The sequence below is a fragment of the Pongo abelii genome, chromosome 12 (assembly GCF_028885655.2).
Source record: "Pongo abelii isolate AG06213 chromosome 12, NHGRI_mPonAbe1-v2.0_pri, whole genome shotgun sequence".
Lineage (NCBI taxonomy): Eukaryota > Metazoa > Chordata > Mammalia > Primates > Hominidae > Pongo > Pongo abelii.
In genome coordinates this window covers 90214957-90231625 of record NC_071997.2, presented here as the reverse complement: position 1 = coordinate 90231625, position 16669 = coordinate 90214957, and the positions used below count along the sequence as shown (strand labels likewise).

The window sequence follows — 16669 nt, the reverse complement described above, 5'->3', positions numbered from 1 at the left end:
TCACCCAGGCTGGAGTGCAGTGCCTCAAACTCCTGGGCTGAAGCAATTCTCCTGCCTCAGCCTCTTGAGTAGCTGGAACCATAGGTGTGTGCCACCTTGCCCGGCTCTCTCTTTTTTTCATAGAGATGAGGTCTCCCTATGTTGTCCAGGCTGGTCTCAAACTCCTGGCCTCAAGCAGTCATCCCACCTCAGCCTCCCAAAATGATGAGATTAGGCATGAGCCACTGCGCCTGTCTGGTTTTTAATCTCAACCTTTTTTTAAAAAAAAGTCCATACCTTAGTAAACAGTATATCAAATATGACTTAATCTTGTAGAATCAAGATTTTACAGGTAGCCCTATAGCACTTAGCCCACTTTTCAGAGATTAATGACTTGTCATTGGTGTCACCTTGACATAATGGCAGATCAAGGACTTAAACACAATTCTACTAACTCTTAGTAGAGCAGACTTTCCAATGTACAGTAGTGCCTCAGGTTTTTCATTACGTGTCTTATTTAACTGTACAGCTGATCCAGAAGAGAGAGCAATGTGTGACACTGAATAATCAGAATGACCTTGGAAGTATTGAGAAATGGCAGGTTTATCAAATGCATGAGACTTTTCCTAATCCAGTTAGGCAGTTCTTTGAAGCGTTTGAAGAAAGTATTAATTTGAGATAACCATAGGAACTGTTAAAGTTTGCAGTACCATTTGAGGTTGTAATGAAAGGTTCAACTGTTCTGCATTCCTAATTGTCTTCTGTTTTTGTGCTTTGCTTCTAGCTGTCAGTTCTTGCTGCCTGTTTCCACCAGCTGGTCTTATAGTCAGTCCCCTGCTTTTATCTATTGTCTGCTGTTATATAGGACAGGCAAAACTGGGTCAACACTGTCTCTGCTGCTTACTAGTTTGTGACGTTAGGCAAGTTAACTTCTCAGAGTTTTAATTTTATTATCTTAAAATTGGAGTTTATAATAGTTCCTACTTTATAGCATTGTTGTAAAGATGAGGTCTTTTTAAAATATAACTACTAGAACTACTCTCAAAGTTCCAAATACAAATGCTATTTTCTATTTCTAGTAATTTTCCTGTTAACTACTCAACATTTAGGTGACTGTTACAGCTGCAGAAGCACAGTAGGCTTAGAGCTTTAGGAAGTGTCACTAATAAACTATGATATCTCTAATTAAATGTCTATAAATTATAAATGTCTCTAATAAAAATAATAAAGTAAATCTTATAACTTACAATCTAACACATTATAACTTATATGCATTTGGAGTCTCTTCACAGTAGCTCTCTTTATGTGGAAATGTCAGTTGAAAAGATGGCTGGTACCCAAAGATGTGAAACAGCACTTCTTGGTAGAGGGCAGCTAGCTGATGCATGGGTCCCTTAATGAATGATGACATCATTATAGTCCAGGCCTTGCTCTCAACTTCATAAGCTAAGAAACAAGACAAGATCCATTTTAGAGATATGGACTTATATCAACCAAGTTTTCTAAAGCTAATTTATAAAATGTCAGTTTACAATAGGAACTAGAACTGGTAAGGATACTAAATCCTAGTTTCCCCTGGCCAACCAAGTTGTCTCTCTATAAGCAAGCAAGCCTCAGGAAAGCATCTTTTAATCAGAATGCTAGTTTAGGCCAGGCATGGTAGCACATGCCTGTAACCCAGCACTTCAGGAGGCTGAGGAGGCAGATCGCTTGAGCCCAGGAGTTCACATCCAGCCTGGGCAATGACATGATGAGACTGTGTCTTTACATATACACGTAAGCTGGGTGTGGTGGCATGCACTGTAGTCTCAGCTACTCGGAATGCTGAGACAGGAGGATCGCTAGAGCCGTGGAGGTCAAGGTTGCAGTGAGCCATGATGATGCCTGAGTGTGAGAGCCAGACCCTGACTCAAAAAAAAAAAAAAATGCTAGTTTATTCATAAAATATATAAACGCCAAGAGGACAGGACATGAGCATCCTCCAGCCAATGCATTCCTTTCCTTTAGGGAAAGTACATGTGAAGCAACAGTAGAATCAGAAAGTGAGCAAATCCGGTGCTTACATCCACAGTAGAGCAGGGATCGCCGCTGGACCTGATCTCAGTTCAGGTCTCTCTACCCTAAACATAGGGCACATTTGTCTCTGTGACTCCTCTTTCATTGCTGACCACACTAGTGCCAACTCAGCGGAATAACACTTTCTTTGGATAGATTCATACCTATAATCAGCTTATACTCTAGGCTTGCCAAGCTTAGAGCCATTATGACTCTTTTTGCCTCTTTCTGCTTTGATTTATTTTATGTTAATTCTAAAGTTTAACGTTCATAGGTTCCAAACTAGAGGACATCCACTGAAGTTTCCACAAACTCACAGAACTTTACTCTTCCAATCATTGAAACTTATTTCTATTTTCTACTGTCTCCAAATACCTTTTACAATCTTTCTGAAGTTGATGTGCTTAAAATTTTGGTATTTCAAAAAACTTTAGATAAACTGTAAATTTGGAGATTTATCCTGTATTCCGTCTTCTATGTGTTCTTTTAAAATATTAAGTCTCATCACAAAAGGACTATAAACTTTATAGTTAGAATCATTTTTCCCATTTTAGAAGGAGACCATTATCTAGTCGCTGCCTTCATTTGATGAATGAGAAAGTAAGGCAACTGTACCAAAAGCTCATTTATCACTTATCCTTTGTTTTGTATTCTAACCCCTGTGATCAAGCTAATCTTGATTAATCTAGTTACCTCACAGTATAAACATATGAGTAAACTAGTCTCCAAGGATGATAAAGACTGAGCTCAAAATTTGATGTGTCTCATCAAACCTTAGGAACCTGGAAAACCTCAATATGATACAAGAAGAGCCTAGCCAAGATCACTTTTGGCTTCATCTTTTTTCACATACCCTGTCACTTCTTTTTTCTCTCCCATTTCTAATGCTTGCATTTACTTTTAATGTTATATAGCCTCTGTCACTTCAAAAACAGTACAAAAATAGGTGCAGTACAAGTAAACATTCTAATTCTTAATGAGTAAAAGATAAGTCTGACTTAAATGCTGTGCTTAGGCCAGGTGAGGTGACTCACACCTGTAATCCCACCACTTTGGGAGGCCAAGGTGGAAGATCACTGGAGTCCAGGAGTTTGACACCAGCCTGGGCAACTAACCAAGACCCTGTCTGTATTTTTAAAAAAAAAAAAAAAAGCTGTGCTTAATTTGCTCCAGAATCATCTGACCTAGTTTTGAACCCTGGGTACACTAATTTTTTGTTAAGTAACTTCAGAAAAGTTACTTAACCTATCTATGCATCCTAACCATCTCACCTACTAAGTGGACAACCTCATTAAGGTTGCTATGAGATTTAGATGTGATGATGTATGCAAGGTACTTAGTAAATATTAGGTATTATTATTAGCATTATTTTCTCTGACTAGATGAGCCTGGGCTGTACCTACAGGTATTTTTCAGCATTTAATGGTAATCTATTAAAATTCAAAAATAGTTTTACAGTGATGAGCATTGTAAAGATTTTAAGTGTCCTGATTGACCTAAAGTTTCTATTCAGTTTTCAGTGGAATATTAAGGTTATTTTATTATGTACCTGAGTGTCAACATAATGGCTTTCTGCTTGACTCAAATTTTTGTGTACCTTTTAACACTGTTACTCGAAGATCTTAGCCCAGGAGACATAGTATATTTAAGTTGCAGTGATATCCTAAAAAGCATTACAAAATCTGTTTGAGTAGGCAAGAAGCACTGGTAAAAGTAAGTTTGCTTTTTGCCAGGATTTTGTTAATTGGAAATACGCATCAAAAAGAGGGGAAAAAAAAAAGAGTAAACACTTTATCTACCTAGAAATTGCCAAGAAAATAAATCCTGAAATTAATGCAGGATTTCAGTAAGGTAATAGAATTCAGTATCACTGTGACAGTTAAGAATTATGTGTAGTACCAGGCTGGGCGCTGTGGCTCACACTTGTAATCCCAGCCCATTGGGAGGCCAAGGCGGGCAGATCACAAGGTCAAGAGATCTAGACCATCCTGGCTAACACGGTGAAACCCCATCTCTACTAAAAATACAAAAAATTAGCCAGGCGTGGTGGTGGGTGCCTGTAGTCCCAGCTACTTGGGAGGCTGAGGCAGGAGAATGGCACGAACCCAGGAGGCGGAGCTTGCAGTGAGCCAAGATGGCGCCACTGCACTCCAGCCTGGGCGACAGCAAGACTCCCATCTGAAAAAAAAAAAAAAAAAGTAGTACCTATTCACTTAAACACATCAGGGATATGGTCTCATTTAAAAGAGGCCATCAAGAACTGGGATCCTTTCTTTCTAAGCCATCTTATTAGTATGTTGCTTCTATCCTCAACATCATAACATGCTGCTGGAACTCCAGCCATCACCACCTAGTTCCAAGCAGAAGGGATTAGAGCAAGGGACAAAAGAGCACTCCTTCCACTAAGTCAGTTCTCAGAGTTTTCCTGGAAGCCCCACACAATGACTTCTGCCACCCCTAACTTCAAAGGAGCTGGGAAATAACAAGTGTTCTAGCTGGGCACTCAACAGAAGGGGGATAATGTGGATTGGGGAGGCAATTAGCAGGCTACACTCTAGTCACTAGGTAAAGACCACTTTTCCTCAAACCAGCAAAAGCGTATCAAAAATGTGGGAGAAAAAATGCATTCACAATAGCAACAAAAACTAGATGCTTTGAGAATAAACATAGCAACAAAAGCACAGGAAGCTGTGTGAAACATTGCTGAAAGACATAACTAAGATCTGAAAGAATTAGACATAGCATGTTTCTAGATTAAAAAAACCTGATAAAGATATGTTTTCTACAAACTTCTCTAAGTTTGATATGATCTTTAGATTTTCAGCATATTTATGGGATTAATAAAATAGTTCTAGTTCATCTGAAATTTTCCATGTATCACAGAACTATCATGGTTGGGAATAAGCAGATAGACTGATAGAACAGAAAAGCATCCAGGAACAGATTTATGTTTTTATGAAGTTTACTAAGTAATAAAAAGGGTATTTCAAATCAGTAGAGAAAGAATAGACTTTTCTACCTGTATTTTCCAATATGGCAATTACTAGCCACAACTTTCTGTTCATATCATTAAATGCAATTCAGTTCCCTGAGAGTGCAGCAACGTTTCATTTACTTAGAAACCACAGGGGACTAGTTGCTACTGCATTGGACTGCACTGATACAGATATTTTTTATCACTGCAGAAAGTTCCACTGAACAGCATAGCTCTAGATGGACAAAAGTTAGGTCCTAAATTGAGACCTTGGTTGGTTGGTTGTTTTTTAACTCCCCAGGTAATTTTAAACCAGTTGCAAACCACTGATTCAGGTGATAATTATCATGCAATTGACAAAGATTTAACTCAAATATTTCTGAATTTTTTCTTCATGGCCATATTCTTTCACTTTGTCACTTGGGATTATTTTTGTGGTAACGCCATATGGCTATTTAATGACAATAATGAAAGGGCCAGCTTAGAATACTTTTTTGTTTGTCTTCAAGGACATATACTAGAATTTGCTCCTGTGTTTGTGCCCATGGAGTAAAGTTTGAGGCTTTTTTCTAAGCTGTGCATACACTTTGCATTAGCCTGTGAGTTGGGTAGAGGAGGGACACTGAGGTGATTTGTGGGGAGGGTAACGTAGACCCCAACAGCTGCATTTCATCTTTTCTTTGCTTATTTATTGGAATTGATGACAGGCAGAAAATACTCACTTTCTTTTCTAAATATGAGTTAATAACTTTCCTAAGATCTTTTCTAAATTTGGGGACTTCTCCTACTCGAGAGTCCTTTTTGAGAATACTTTTTATGTTGATTTACCTTCTGAAAATAATCTGTGTCCAACATAGGTGTTTTTTGCATGAATATTATGTATATATACAATGCTTTTGATGCTCTTCTAATTGAGCTGTTGAAAGCTTTGCACAAAGCTTTACACAAAAATGCAGATAGTATTTTTACATACTATTCCATTAGGGTGAAATTCTCAGAGGCCTGTACTTTGCCATGACCAATCTTGTTAAATCTTCATCCATGTAGCAAGTTTTAATTTCAGAAGCATGGCTTCCCCAGACGCCAGAGCCAGGCTCATGTGCACTATGAAAAGGATGTATGAACCCTGCCATACTCAGAAAATAGCCAACATCCATGTGCATCTTGCTGTCTCTGAAAATTGATTTCTTAAGTTAGTAGGTCCCCTGTATGCCTAGCAAGTGATTCCCAATGTGTTTTCCAATATACTGCTTAATTTCTAGTGATTTCAGAAAGCTTCACTTCTCAGATTCATATAATTTAAATTTGTTTAAATATGTTAAATATGTTTAAATATGTTTATATGGAGATTATGGCTCCAGAAAGGTTTGGGGACACATTGGTAGACTTCAGAAGGGTACTAAAAGAATTAGAGTCATTGTTCTAATGTAAATCATTAAAAACTATCCCTAATAAGGTACATTGAATTTGTTAACTTACAAAATAAAATCTTGGTCGGGTGCAGTGGCTCACTATAATCCCAGCACTTTGGGAGGCTGGGGCAAGTGGATAACTTCAGGTCAGGAATTCGAGACCAGCCCGGCTAATGTGGTGAAACCCCGTCTCTACCAAAAAAATACAAAAATTTAGCGGAGTGTGGTGGTGTGCACCTGTAGTCCCAGCTACTTGGGAGGCTGAGGTGGGAGGATCACTTGAACCCAGGAGGCGGAGGTTGCAGTGAGCCAAGATTATGCCACTGCAGTCCAGCCTGGGCAAACGAGTGAGACTCTGTCTCAATTAAAAAAAAAAAAAGAAAAAGTCTTAGAGGAAGAAAAGAATAGGTGAAAAAAAATAAAATAAGGCTGGGTGCAGTGGCTCACACCTGTAATCCCAGCACTTTGGGAGGCTGAGTGAGCAGATCACTTGAGGCCAGGAGTTTGAGACCAGCCTGGCCAACACAGTGAAACCCCGTCTGTACTAAAAATAGAAAAAATTAGCTGGGATGGTGGTGCACACCTGTATTCCCAGCTACTCAGGAGGCTGAGGCATGAGAATCGTTTGAACCTGAAAGGTGGAGATTGCAGTGAGCTGAGATTGTGCCACTGCACTCCAGACTGGGCAACAGAGACTCTGTCTCAAAATAAAAAGAATAAAATCATGTGACCAGAAAGCTAGTAATTGACCGGATACAGTGGCTCATGCCAGTAGTCCCAGCACTTTGGGAGGCTGAGGCTGGAGGATCGCTTGAGCCCGGGAGTTCAAGACCAGCCTCGGCGATGTGGTGAAACCTTGTCTCTGCAGAAAATACAAAAATTAGCTGGGAGTGATGGCATGTGCCTGTAGTCCCAGCTATCCAGGAGGCTGAGAAGTGGAAGGATCACCTGAGCCCAGGGAGGTCAAGGCTGCAGTGAGCCATGATAGCGTCATTGTACTCCAGCCTTGGCAACAGAGTGAGACCCTGTCTCAAAAAAAAAATGTTAGTAATTGAAAAAGCACAGTAGAAATTAAATGCGTTTCACCACAGACTGTAGGAGGTAAAAGTGAATTCAAGTCTCTGTCAGCTTTGGTGAACCATAAGATCTGTGTAATTTATCTGAAATGTATATATACTGCTTCCTCTCCTTTAGAACTTCCAACAAATGTGTATTCAGAAACAGTATTGGCTAGCTGTTAAACTGTTTATCATTCAGAACTCTAAATCATTCAGAACTCTAAATGCTTTCTAACAATTTATCTGTTGTTTTTTAGGGACATTCCAGCTACATCACACACCTTGACTGGTCCCCAGACAACAAGTATATAATGTCTAACTCGGGAGACTATGAAATATTGTACTGTAAGTATGAATGATTATATATATGTGTGTGTGTGTATATATACACATATATATTTCAGATAAATTACAAATGTGTATATATATATGAAATGTATATATATATATATGTGCTAAAATGTGTCTGCCAGGGGCGCTAATGAACAGGCTGCATGGAATCTGAATTGTGCAGAGAATGCTTGCCAATCTCTTTAACCTGACAAAGCATATGTTATGCTGAGCTAAGGTAATGAGAATCTCAAATGTGATTCACTTCTCCAAGAGTAATGAATTAATGTTAATAGTGTAGAACGGAAGGCACATGTAGTAATAAGAAATTACTCTGTCAAATTGATGCTGCTCTGAATGGTTTTTCATTTAATTACTTCTCCTGGAGGCAGGGAGGAATATAATAGATGGGCATTTATGCTTTTTAGAGGAAAAAAAAAAAACTTCCATGGGAAACAGTTTGTAGTTTTATAAACCCTGTTAAAGTGAACACTTTCTTTTCCTTTTTAAATGTGTCTTAATGTTTTTCAGTGTATGGATTATAAATACAAGTAAACGTGGCTAGTTTGAATCAAGATGCACTTTCAAATACATTTGTATACAAGCACTATGATTATACTTCCTGTTTCTAAATTTAAAGGGGACATTCCAAACGGCTGCAAACTAATCAGGAATCGATCGGATTGTAAGGACATTGATTGGACGACATATACCTGTGTGCTAGGATTTCAAGTATTTGGTAAGGACATGACACCTGGTGTAAAGAAGTGGTTTGTGGGTTTTTTATATATAATATTTACTTGCTTAAATTTATAAATGAAAAATAGTCTGTGTATTCTTTAGGTTTATCACTATTAATGTCAGCCTCAGAGAAATTAAATGTATTAGGATTGAACCAACGTGGGATTTGTATTTTGCAGAATCCAGCACTTTTGGTCCTCAATATGAAAGACAAGGAATTTACATAGTAGTACAGATTACCTTCCCTTTTTTCTTTAAGTGAAAATTGAAGTTATTAAATTTGGAAAGGCATTTTTAAATAGATTGAGATACATGCCATACAATTCACCTATTTAAAGTGTAAAATTCAGGCTGGGCACGGTGGTTCACACCTGTAATCCCAGCACTTTGGGAGGCCGAGGTGGGCAAATCACCTGAGTTCAGGAGTTCGAGACCAGCCTGGCCAACATGGTGAAACCCTGTCTGTGCTAAAAATACAAAAATTAGCTGGGCATGGTGGCATGCACCTGTAATCCCAGCTACGTGGGAGGCTGAGGCAGGAGAATTGCTTGAACCTGGGAGGCAGAGGCTGCAGTGAGCTGAGATTGTGCCACTGCACTCCAGCCTGGGTGACAGAGTGAGACTCCAGCTCATAAATAAATAAAGTGTAAAATTCAGTGATTTTTGTATACTTAGTTGTGTGACCATCAAGGTCTAATTTTAGAACATTTTCATTACCCCACAAAGAAACCCTGTACCCATTAACAGTTACCCCATCTCTCTCATCCTCTACCCCACCCCCCAGCAACCACTAATCTGTTTTATTGATTTGCCTATTCTGTATAGTTTATATAAGGGGCATTATACAATATGTGATCCATTGAGACTAGCTTCTGTGATTTACCATAACGTTTTCAAGGTTTATTCACGTTGTAGCATACATCAGTACTTTACTCTTTTTATGGCTGAGTAATATCCCATTGTATGGATAGACGACATTTTGTTAATTCATTCATCAGTTGATGGACACTTGGGCTGTTTCTACTTTTCAGCTATTATGAATAACACTGCCGTGAACAGTCATGTGCAGGTTTTTGTGTAGACATGTTTTCATTTCTCTTGGGTATTTAACTAGGAGTAGAATTGCTGAGTCAAATGGTAACTGTATGTTGACTCTTTTGAGCAACTGCCAGACTGTTTTCCACAGTGACTACATTTACATTTCCACCAGCAGTGTACGAGGGTTCCAGTTTCTCCATGTCCTTGACAGTGTATTTTATTATTCTTTTGAGTGTGGATGTCTCGTTGCCTTACACCACTTGTTGAAATACAAAGGCATTTTTAGGAGAATTATATAAAGATAACTACGTGGGGCTTCTTCCTAATCTGACGTTTTGTAACTTTCTGGAAATCTGACCTCTATGACTGTTTTCTAAGCCTTCCTCAGTATTTAGGTATCCTTCTAAAAGGGTTAGTAGATGGAAAAGTTAAAATAGTAAAGCGTTATTTGCAAATAATTAAAAAGAAGTGTTATGCTCAGGTAATTAAAATATTGAATATGGACGGGGCACCAATACCTAAAGCAATACACAAAAATTAATATTTTCTCTTTAACAATATATCTCTGCCTTCTGAAAATTGGGTTCTCCAGCCTGATCATAGATCTGAACATTTCTTTATGCTATGTGCATTAGAAAAATAATCCATTATAGGTGATTGTTCTAAACACAAGTGCCATCAAGACAGAGAAGCCTAATAGGCCAGGAGGAAATTAAAATAATTCTATCCATAAACAATTTCATTATTCTAGGTGAAAATGAAGCAGTGACCCATAGCTGGTAGCTTCTGTGGTTATTTTAATGAAGACATTATTTATTAAATTATTAAGAGAGACCAATTTTAAAGTATTTGGCTTGTTTTTAGCAAATTTACCAAAAACGTATTTGTTCTCTAGAGTAGCATTCAACTACAAGTGGCCAACATCTCAACCCTTAAATCTTCCATAGTTTCAATCTAGCCTAATAGAGGTTTGAGAAAATTATGTTCGACATGATCATTAGTGCTGCATAATGATTCAGAATAATTAAATTTGGCATGTCTTATCTTGGGACATAATCTTTCCAGGAAAATTCTATGGGATAGCATGCTAAACTAGTGGATGGCCTATGCTTTCTATAAGAAATAATCTCTCTGAGGTTTTCTTGGAGGTGCCTGCCTGAAAGAAAAACTAGACTCCACTTTGAAGACTTGGTGTTACGGCTTTGTTTTTGAACCTTGTCTATACAAGTAACTGATTCCCTCCATCCAGAAACTTTAAAAAAGAAGAGCTTATTGCTGAGGTGTAAGTCAAGCTGAAAGTAAAATAAATTATTAGCACCACCTGCTGGTTACTATTGAGTACCATTGAGTCTTTAAGTTTTCCATTTTGGGGCTATTTTGGTTTTTTATTAGTTAGATTTTGGACAGGACTTCATTTGAATGAAGAACAGTGTGAGCCACTGAGAAATTTGTAAAGAAAACGTTAACAGCTAAGAGTTTGAACATAGATAAAAGCTAAACAGATTCTAAAATAAAATAAACATGTAGCATCACAGTTATGTTTCTTCAGCTAATTTTTCTGCATCCCTGTGTTTCCATATCAAAGGTGTCTGGCCAGAAGGATCTGATGGGACAGATATCAATGCACTGGTGCGATCCCACAATAGAAAGGTGATAGCTGTTGCCGATGACTTCTGTAAAGTCCATCTGTTTCAGTATCCCTGCTCCAAAGCAAAGGTAAACTCGCTTTAATAGAAACTAATGTTATAAGGCCTTCTGTCCAGGGATGATTTTGCATCCATGGCAAGAAAATATAGGTTACTGATTCCTCTCCGTGATACTCCAGTGCACAGAGGGAGATAAGGGCCATCAGTGAGCATCCAGCCAGGCAGTGCTTGTCTTCTCCCCCTTCCTAAGGCTAAGGAGAAGTGACCTGTAGAAATGACGACTGATGATGTTATTCCTGTTTCTTCATTGTCCAGTTCCTTTTTATTTTGATTTGTTGGCAATTTAAAATCTCTCCTAAATATTTTAAAATATTTTATTTGTTGGATACATATTCAACGTTATAAAACTAATGGAAGTTTCCCGAATCTCCTGTAATCCTGCCAACATAGTAAGTGTTCCCCTAACCATTTCAGAAGAATAATTGCTAAGCTCTGGCAAATATACGACCAACATCTAGAAGAGACAGACTTTTAGCTATTTTTTTTAAACATATAGTGTGAAAATACAGAGATGTCCAGTTCTTCTGTTTTGTTTTTCCTATGTAAAGTGATAATAAAAGGAAATAACGGCTAGCCTTATTCCTGAGATTTGATGACTTCTGGCTTTAAATTGGATTGCCCATTTCACAAGCTGAGTTTACCCCCCTTACGTATCACCTCCATTTCTGAAACAGGCATGTCAATGAGTTTAATTTTCCTGTCTGTCTGATTTATTTCATATAGGCTCCCAGTCACAAGTACAGTGCCCACAGCAGCCATGTCACCAATGTCAGTTTTACTCACAATGACAGTCACCTGATATCAACTGGTGGAAAAGACATGAGCATCATTCAGTGGAAACTTGTGGAAAAGTTATCTTTGCCTCAGAATGAGACTGTAGCAGATACTACTCTAACCAAAGCCCCTGTCTCTTCCACTGAAAGTGTCATCCAATCTAATACTCCCACACCGCCTCCTTCTCAGCCCTTAAATGAGACAGCTGAAGAGGAAAGTAGAATAAGCAGTTCTCCCACACTTCTGGAGAACAGCCTGGAACAAACTGTGGAGCCAAGTGAAGACCACAGCGAGGAGGAGAGTGAAGGGGGCAGCGGAGACCTTGGTGAGCCTCTTTATGAAGAGCCATCCAACGAGATAAGCAAGGAGCAGGCCAAAGCCACCCTTCTGGAGGACCAGCAAGACCCTTCGCCCTCGTCCTAACACCCTGGCTTCAGTGCGACTCTTTTCCTTCAGCTGCATGTGATTTTGTGATAAAGTTCAGGTAACAAGATGGGCAGTGATGGAGAATCACTGCTGATTGAGATTTTGGTTTCCATGTGATTTGTTTTCTTCAATAGTCTTATTTTCAGTCTCTCAAATGCAGCCAACTTAAAGTTTTAGTTTGGTGTTTATTGAAAATTAACCAAACTTAATACTAGGAGAAGACTGAAACATTAATGATGTCTCGCAAATTACTGTGTACGTAAGTGGTGTGATGTAAATACTGGAAACAAAAACAGCAGTTGCATTGATTTTGAAAACAAACCCCCTTGTTATCTGAACATGTTTTCTTCAGGAACAACCAGAGGTATCACAAACACTGTTACTCATCTACTGGCTCAGACTGTACTTTTTTTTTTTTTTTTTCCTGAAAAAGAAACCAGAAAAAAATGTACTCTTACTGAGATACCCTCTCACCCCAAATGTGTAATGGAAATTTTTTAATTAAGAAAAACTTCAGTTTTGCCAAGTGCAATGGTGTTGCCTTCTTAAAAAAAATGCCATTTTCTTACACTACCAGTGGATGTCCAGACATGCTCTTAGTCTACTAGAGAGGTGCTGCCTTTTCTAAGTCATAATGAGGAACAGTCCCTTAATTTCTTGTGTGCAACTCTGTTTTATCCTAGAACTAAGAGAGCATTGGTTTGTTAAAGAGCTTTCAATGTATATTAAAACCTTCAATACTCAGAATGATGGATTCCTCCAAGGAGTCCTTTACTAGCCTAAACATTCTCAAATGTTTGAGATTCAAGTGAATGGAAGGAAAACCACATGCCTTTAAAACTAAACTGTAATAATTACCTGGCTAATTTCAGCTAAGCCTTCATCATAATTTGTTCCCTCAATAATAGGAGAAATATAAATACAGTAAGTTTAGATTATTGAATTGGTGCTTGAAATTTATTGGTTTTGTTGTAATTTTATACAAATTATATGAGGGATAAGATATTCATCAAATTGCAAATTCTTTTTTTACAGAAGTGTGGATAACAGTCACAGCAGTTTTTTTACCAACAGCATACTTAACAGACTTGCTGTGTAGCAGTTTTTTTCTGGTGGAGTTGCTATAAGTCTTGTAAGTCTAATGTGGCTATCCTATTTTGGGCAATGCATGTATTATGCATTGGAAAGGTATTTTTTTTTAAGTTCTGTTGGCTAGCTATGGTTTTCAGTACATGTTTCCTACTTTAAGAGTAATTACTGACAAATAATGTATTTCCTATATATTTGTTTATACTTTGATTATAAAAAAGTATTTTGTTTTGATTTTTTAACTTGCTGCATTGTTTTGATACTTTTTATTTTTTTGGTCAAATCATGTTTAGAAACTTTGGATGAGTTAAGAAGTCTTAAGTATGCAGGCGTTTATGTGATTGTGCCATTCCAAAGTGCATCAGAACTGTCATTCCCTTCTAATATCTTCTCAGGAGTAATACAAATCAGGTATTTCATCATCATTTGGTAATATGAAAACTCCAGTGAACTCCCAAGGACATTTACAACATTTATATTCACACGCTGTATGGAAGGGTGTGGGTGTGTGTGAAGGGGCGAGTGGAGACACTGTGTGTATCTCTAGATCAGAAGATATGCACCACGTTGAAAATACTCAGTGTAGATCTCTATGTGTATAGGTATCTGTATATCTTTCCTTTTGTTTACAACTGTTAAAAAACCTCAAAATAGTTCTCTTCAAAAGAAGAGAGATTCCAAGCAACCCATCTTTTTTCAGTATGTTCTGTACATAGTTATCGGAGCGTGCCAGTAAGTATCAGGCATATGTATCTGCCTGTTAGCAGTGATGATTACATCATCAGATCAGCATGTGCTGCACTCCCTGCAAGAAATATACTGACATGAACAGGCAGTTCTTGGAGAAGAGCATTTCTTTAAGTACCTGGGGAATACAGCTCTCGGTGATCAGCAGGGAGTTTATTTGAGAACATCAGTCACCTTTGGGGTTGCCATGTACAATGAGATTTATAATCATGATACTCTTTAGTGGTAGTTTCAAAAGACACTACTAATACGCAGGAAGCGTTCCAGCTATTTAATGCTGGCAACTACTGTTTAATGGTCAGTTAAATCTGTGATAATGGTTGGAAGTGGGTGGGGTTATGAAACTGTAGATGTTTTTAGAAAAACTTGTGAATGAAAATGAATCCAAGTGTTTCATGTGAAGATGTTGAGCCATTGCTATCATGCATTCCTGTCTCATGGCAGAAAATTTTGAAGATTAAAAAATAAACTAATCAAAATGTTTCCTCTTTTTAAGCGCGTCTTAACTCTTTCTTCATTTATACTGCGAGTTTCCATGACTATCCAGTTATCAGAAGGCATGACAATTCAGAAGACAACATTTATCAGTGGGCTACTGCTGCTGCTGTGGATAAAATCATTCTGGTAGTAACAAACTCCCATCTCATAATGTTAGAGGAAATTACTTCTGACTTATGCTCCCATTGAAAATGGGGATAGCTTTGTTTCATTTCATGTCAACACTTTCTCTAATGTTTAATATTGGATAATCCTGATAATCTTGGTTACCCATCTGACTAGGCTGCCTCGCAGTGTTTGTTAGCCTTTGTGAAGTACTTGAACTCAGTAGGCCATGGCATTCTCTGCTTTCTCCCATCTCTCCCATGTTGCTTTAGTAACGCAGATCTTCTGTATACCACAATCACAAATTGGCTACTACAAATTTTTCTTTATGAAGAATAGGTTGATAGTATTCCAAACAAACATTCCCCAGTTTTACAATCATAGAAATAATGGGGTTTTCATTATTGCCTTACCTGTCCCTGGTGACTGAATATTCACAGCCACTTACGTACACTAATCCATGAGAGGCTATCCTGGGGTAGAAGTTCCATTTTCACTGATTCTGAGACACAATGGCTAGTGGGCACCAAAACAAACCCGCTCAACAATGTGATTTTTCTTTAAAAGTAAGAAAATCCAAAACTACTTCTATGGAGAAATGATGAATTAGATTTTGGGCACATTGAGGTGTTGTATTAGTGTAACTTCTAGAAGGAACTAGTTTTCCAGCTTAAAGCTGTAAATAAAGGACAAGTACATGTTTTTAGGACCACGAAGGCTGAAGAGCAGATGGGCAGGATATGGACCAAGAAGAGCTGCCCCTGGAGGAGCACCTACTGTGGGCCCAACATCTCCCAATACCCAGGTGTTCAGGGATACAGGGAGGTGACAGTAGATGAGGAAATGAGTTTGGGAGATTTAGTAACCAGCCCATGTTTGTTTAGATCATGGCCATGCTGAGACTTTTTATGTTCTAGAACTTCAAAATGTGTACTTCCTCTACTACACTAGGAGAAAGACATTCATTAGACATAGAAGGAAAGGACCAGGGTAGATTCACAGACTTTGGAAAGGAGATGAGGGAAACAGAAGAGAGTCTCTGTCAGTCTTGGTCCTCAGTCCGGGAGGAGGTGAGTCCACGACACAGCGATGCTGCACATCTGTGTCACCATCACTGAAGCCCACCCTGCTGGAAAAGTCCCTTTGTCCAAGATGCCACGACTTGAGTCTCCAGCAGCCACAGAGACAGAATGGTCTGTAGGTTCCTAGAAATAAACAGGCGCACCTCCTTGTGAAGGGGCAGCTCCTGCTCTCCTCACAGGGACTCAGGTAATGTTAGTCATTGTGTGCTGATTGGTTCACCTTTTCCAAAAGCAACTTGAATTTCTGCTCTACCTTCCCTTCATTAATAGATCCTGATAACAGAAGACATTTCTGGCTGGGCGCGGTAGCTGAACACCTGTAATCCCAGCACTTTGGGAGGCTGAGGCAGGTGGATCACTGGAGCCCAGGAGTTCAAGACCAGCCTGGGCAACATGGTGAAACCCCGTCTCTACCAAAAATACAGAAACAAAATAAAATCCAGGTGTGGTGGCACGCACCTGTAGTCCCAGCTACTAGGGAGGCTGAGGTGGGAGAATTGCTTGAACCCAGGAGGTGAGGTTGCAGTGAGCTGAGATCGCACCACTGCACTCCAGCCTGGGCAACAGAGGAGACCCTATCTATCTCAAAAATAAAGAAAACATTTCCTAGACAAAGGAAAAGGAAGAAGAACAAATAGAAAAGTTTGTCTCCTGG

At 38.7% G+C, this 16669-nt stretch overlaps 1 protein-coding gene across 5 annotated transcripts in view; it reads left to right on the top strand.

Moving 5' to 3' along the window:
- Window positions 1-14808, top strand: part of EML4 (EMAP like 4) — a 162718-nt gene extending 147910 nt beyond the window's left edge. For all 5 annotated transcript variants that reach the window (XM_002812091.6, XM_054547611.2, XM_054547613.2 and 2 more), the window contains 4 exons: window positions 7736-7823; window positions 8449-8547; window positions 11173-11303; window positions 12017-14808. In XM_002812091.6, coding sequence (XP_002812137.2) covers window positions 7736-7823; window positions 8449-8547; window positions 11173-11303; window positions 12017-12490 — 792 coding nt within the window. In that variant the 3' untranslated portion in view covers window positions 12491-14808. The remainder of the gene's footprint in view (window positions 1-7735; window positions 7824-8448; window positions 8548-11172; window positions 11304-12016) is intronic.
- Window positions 14809-16669: the final 1861 nt, after the last annotated feature.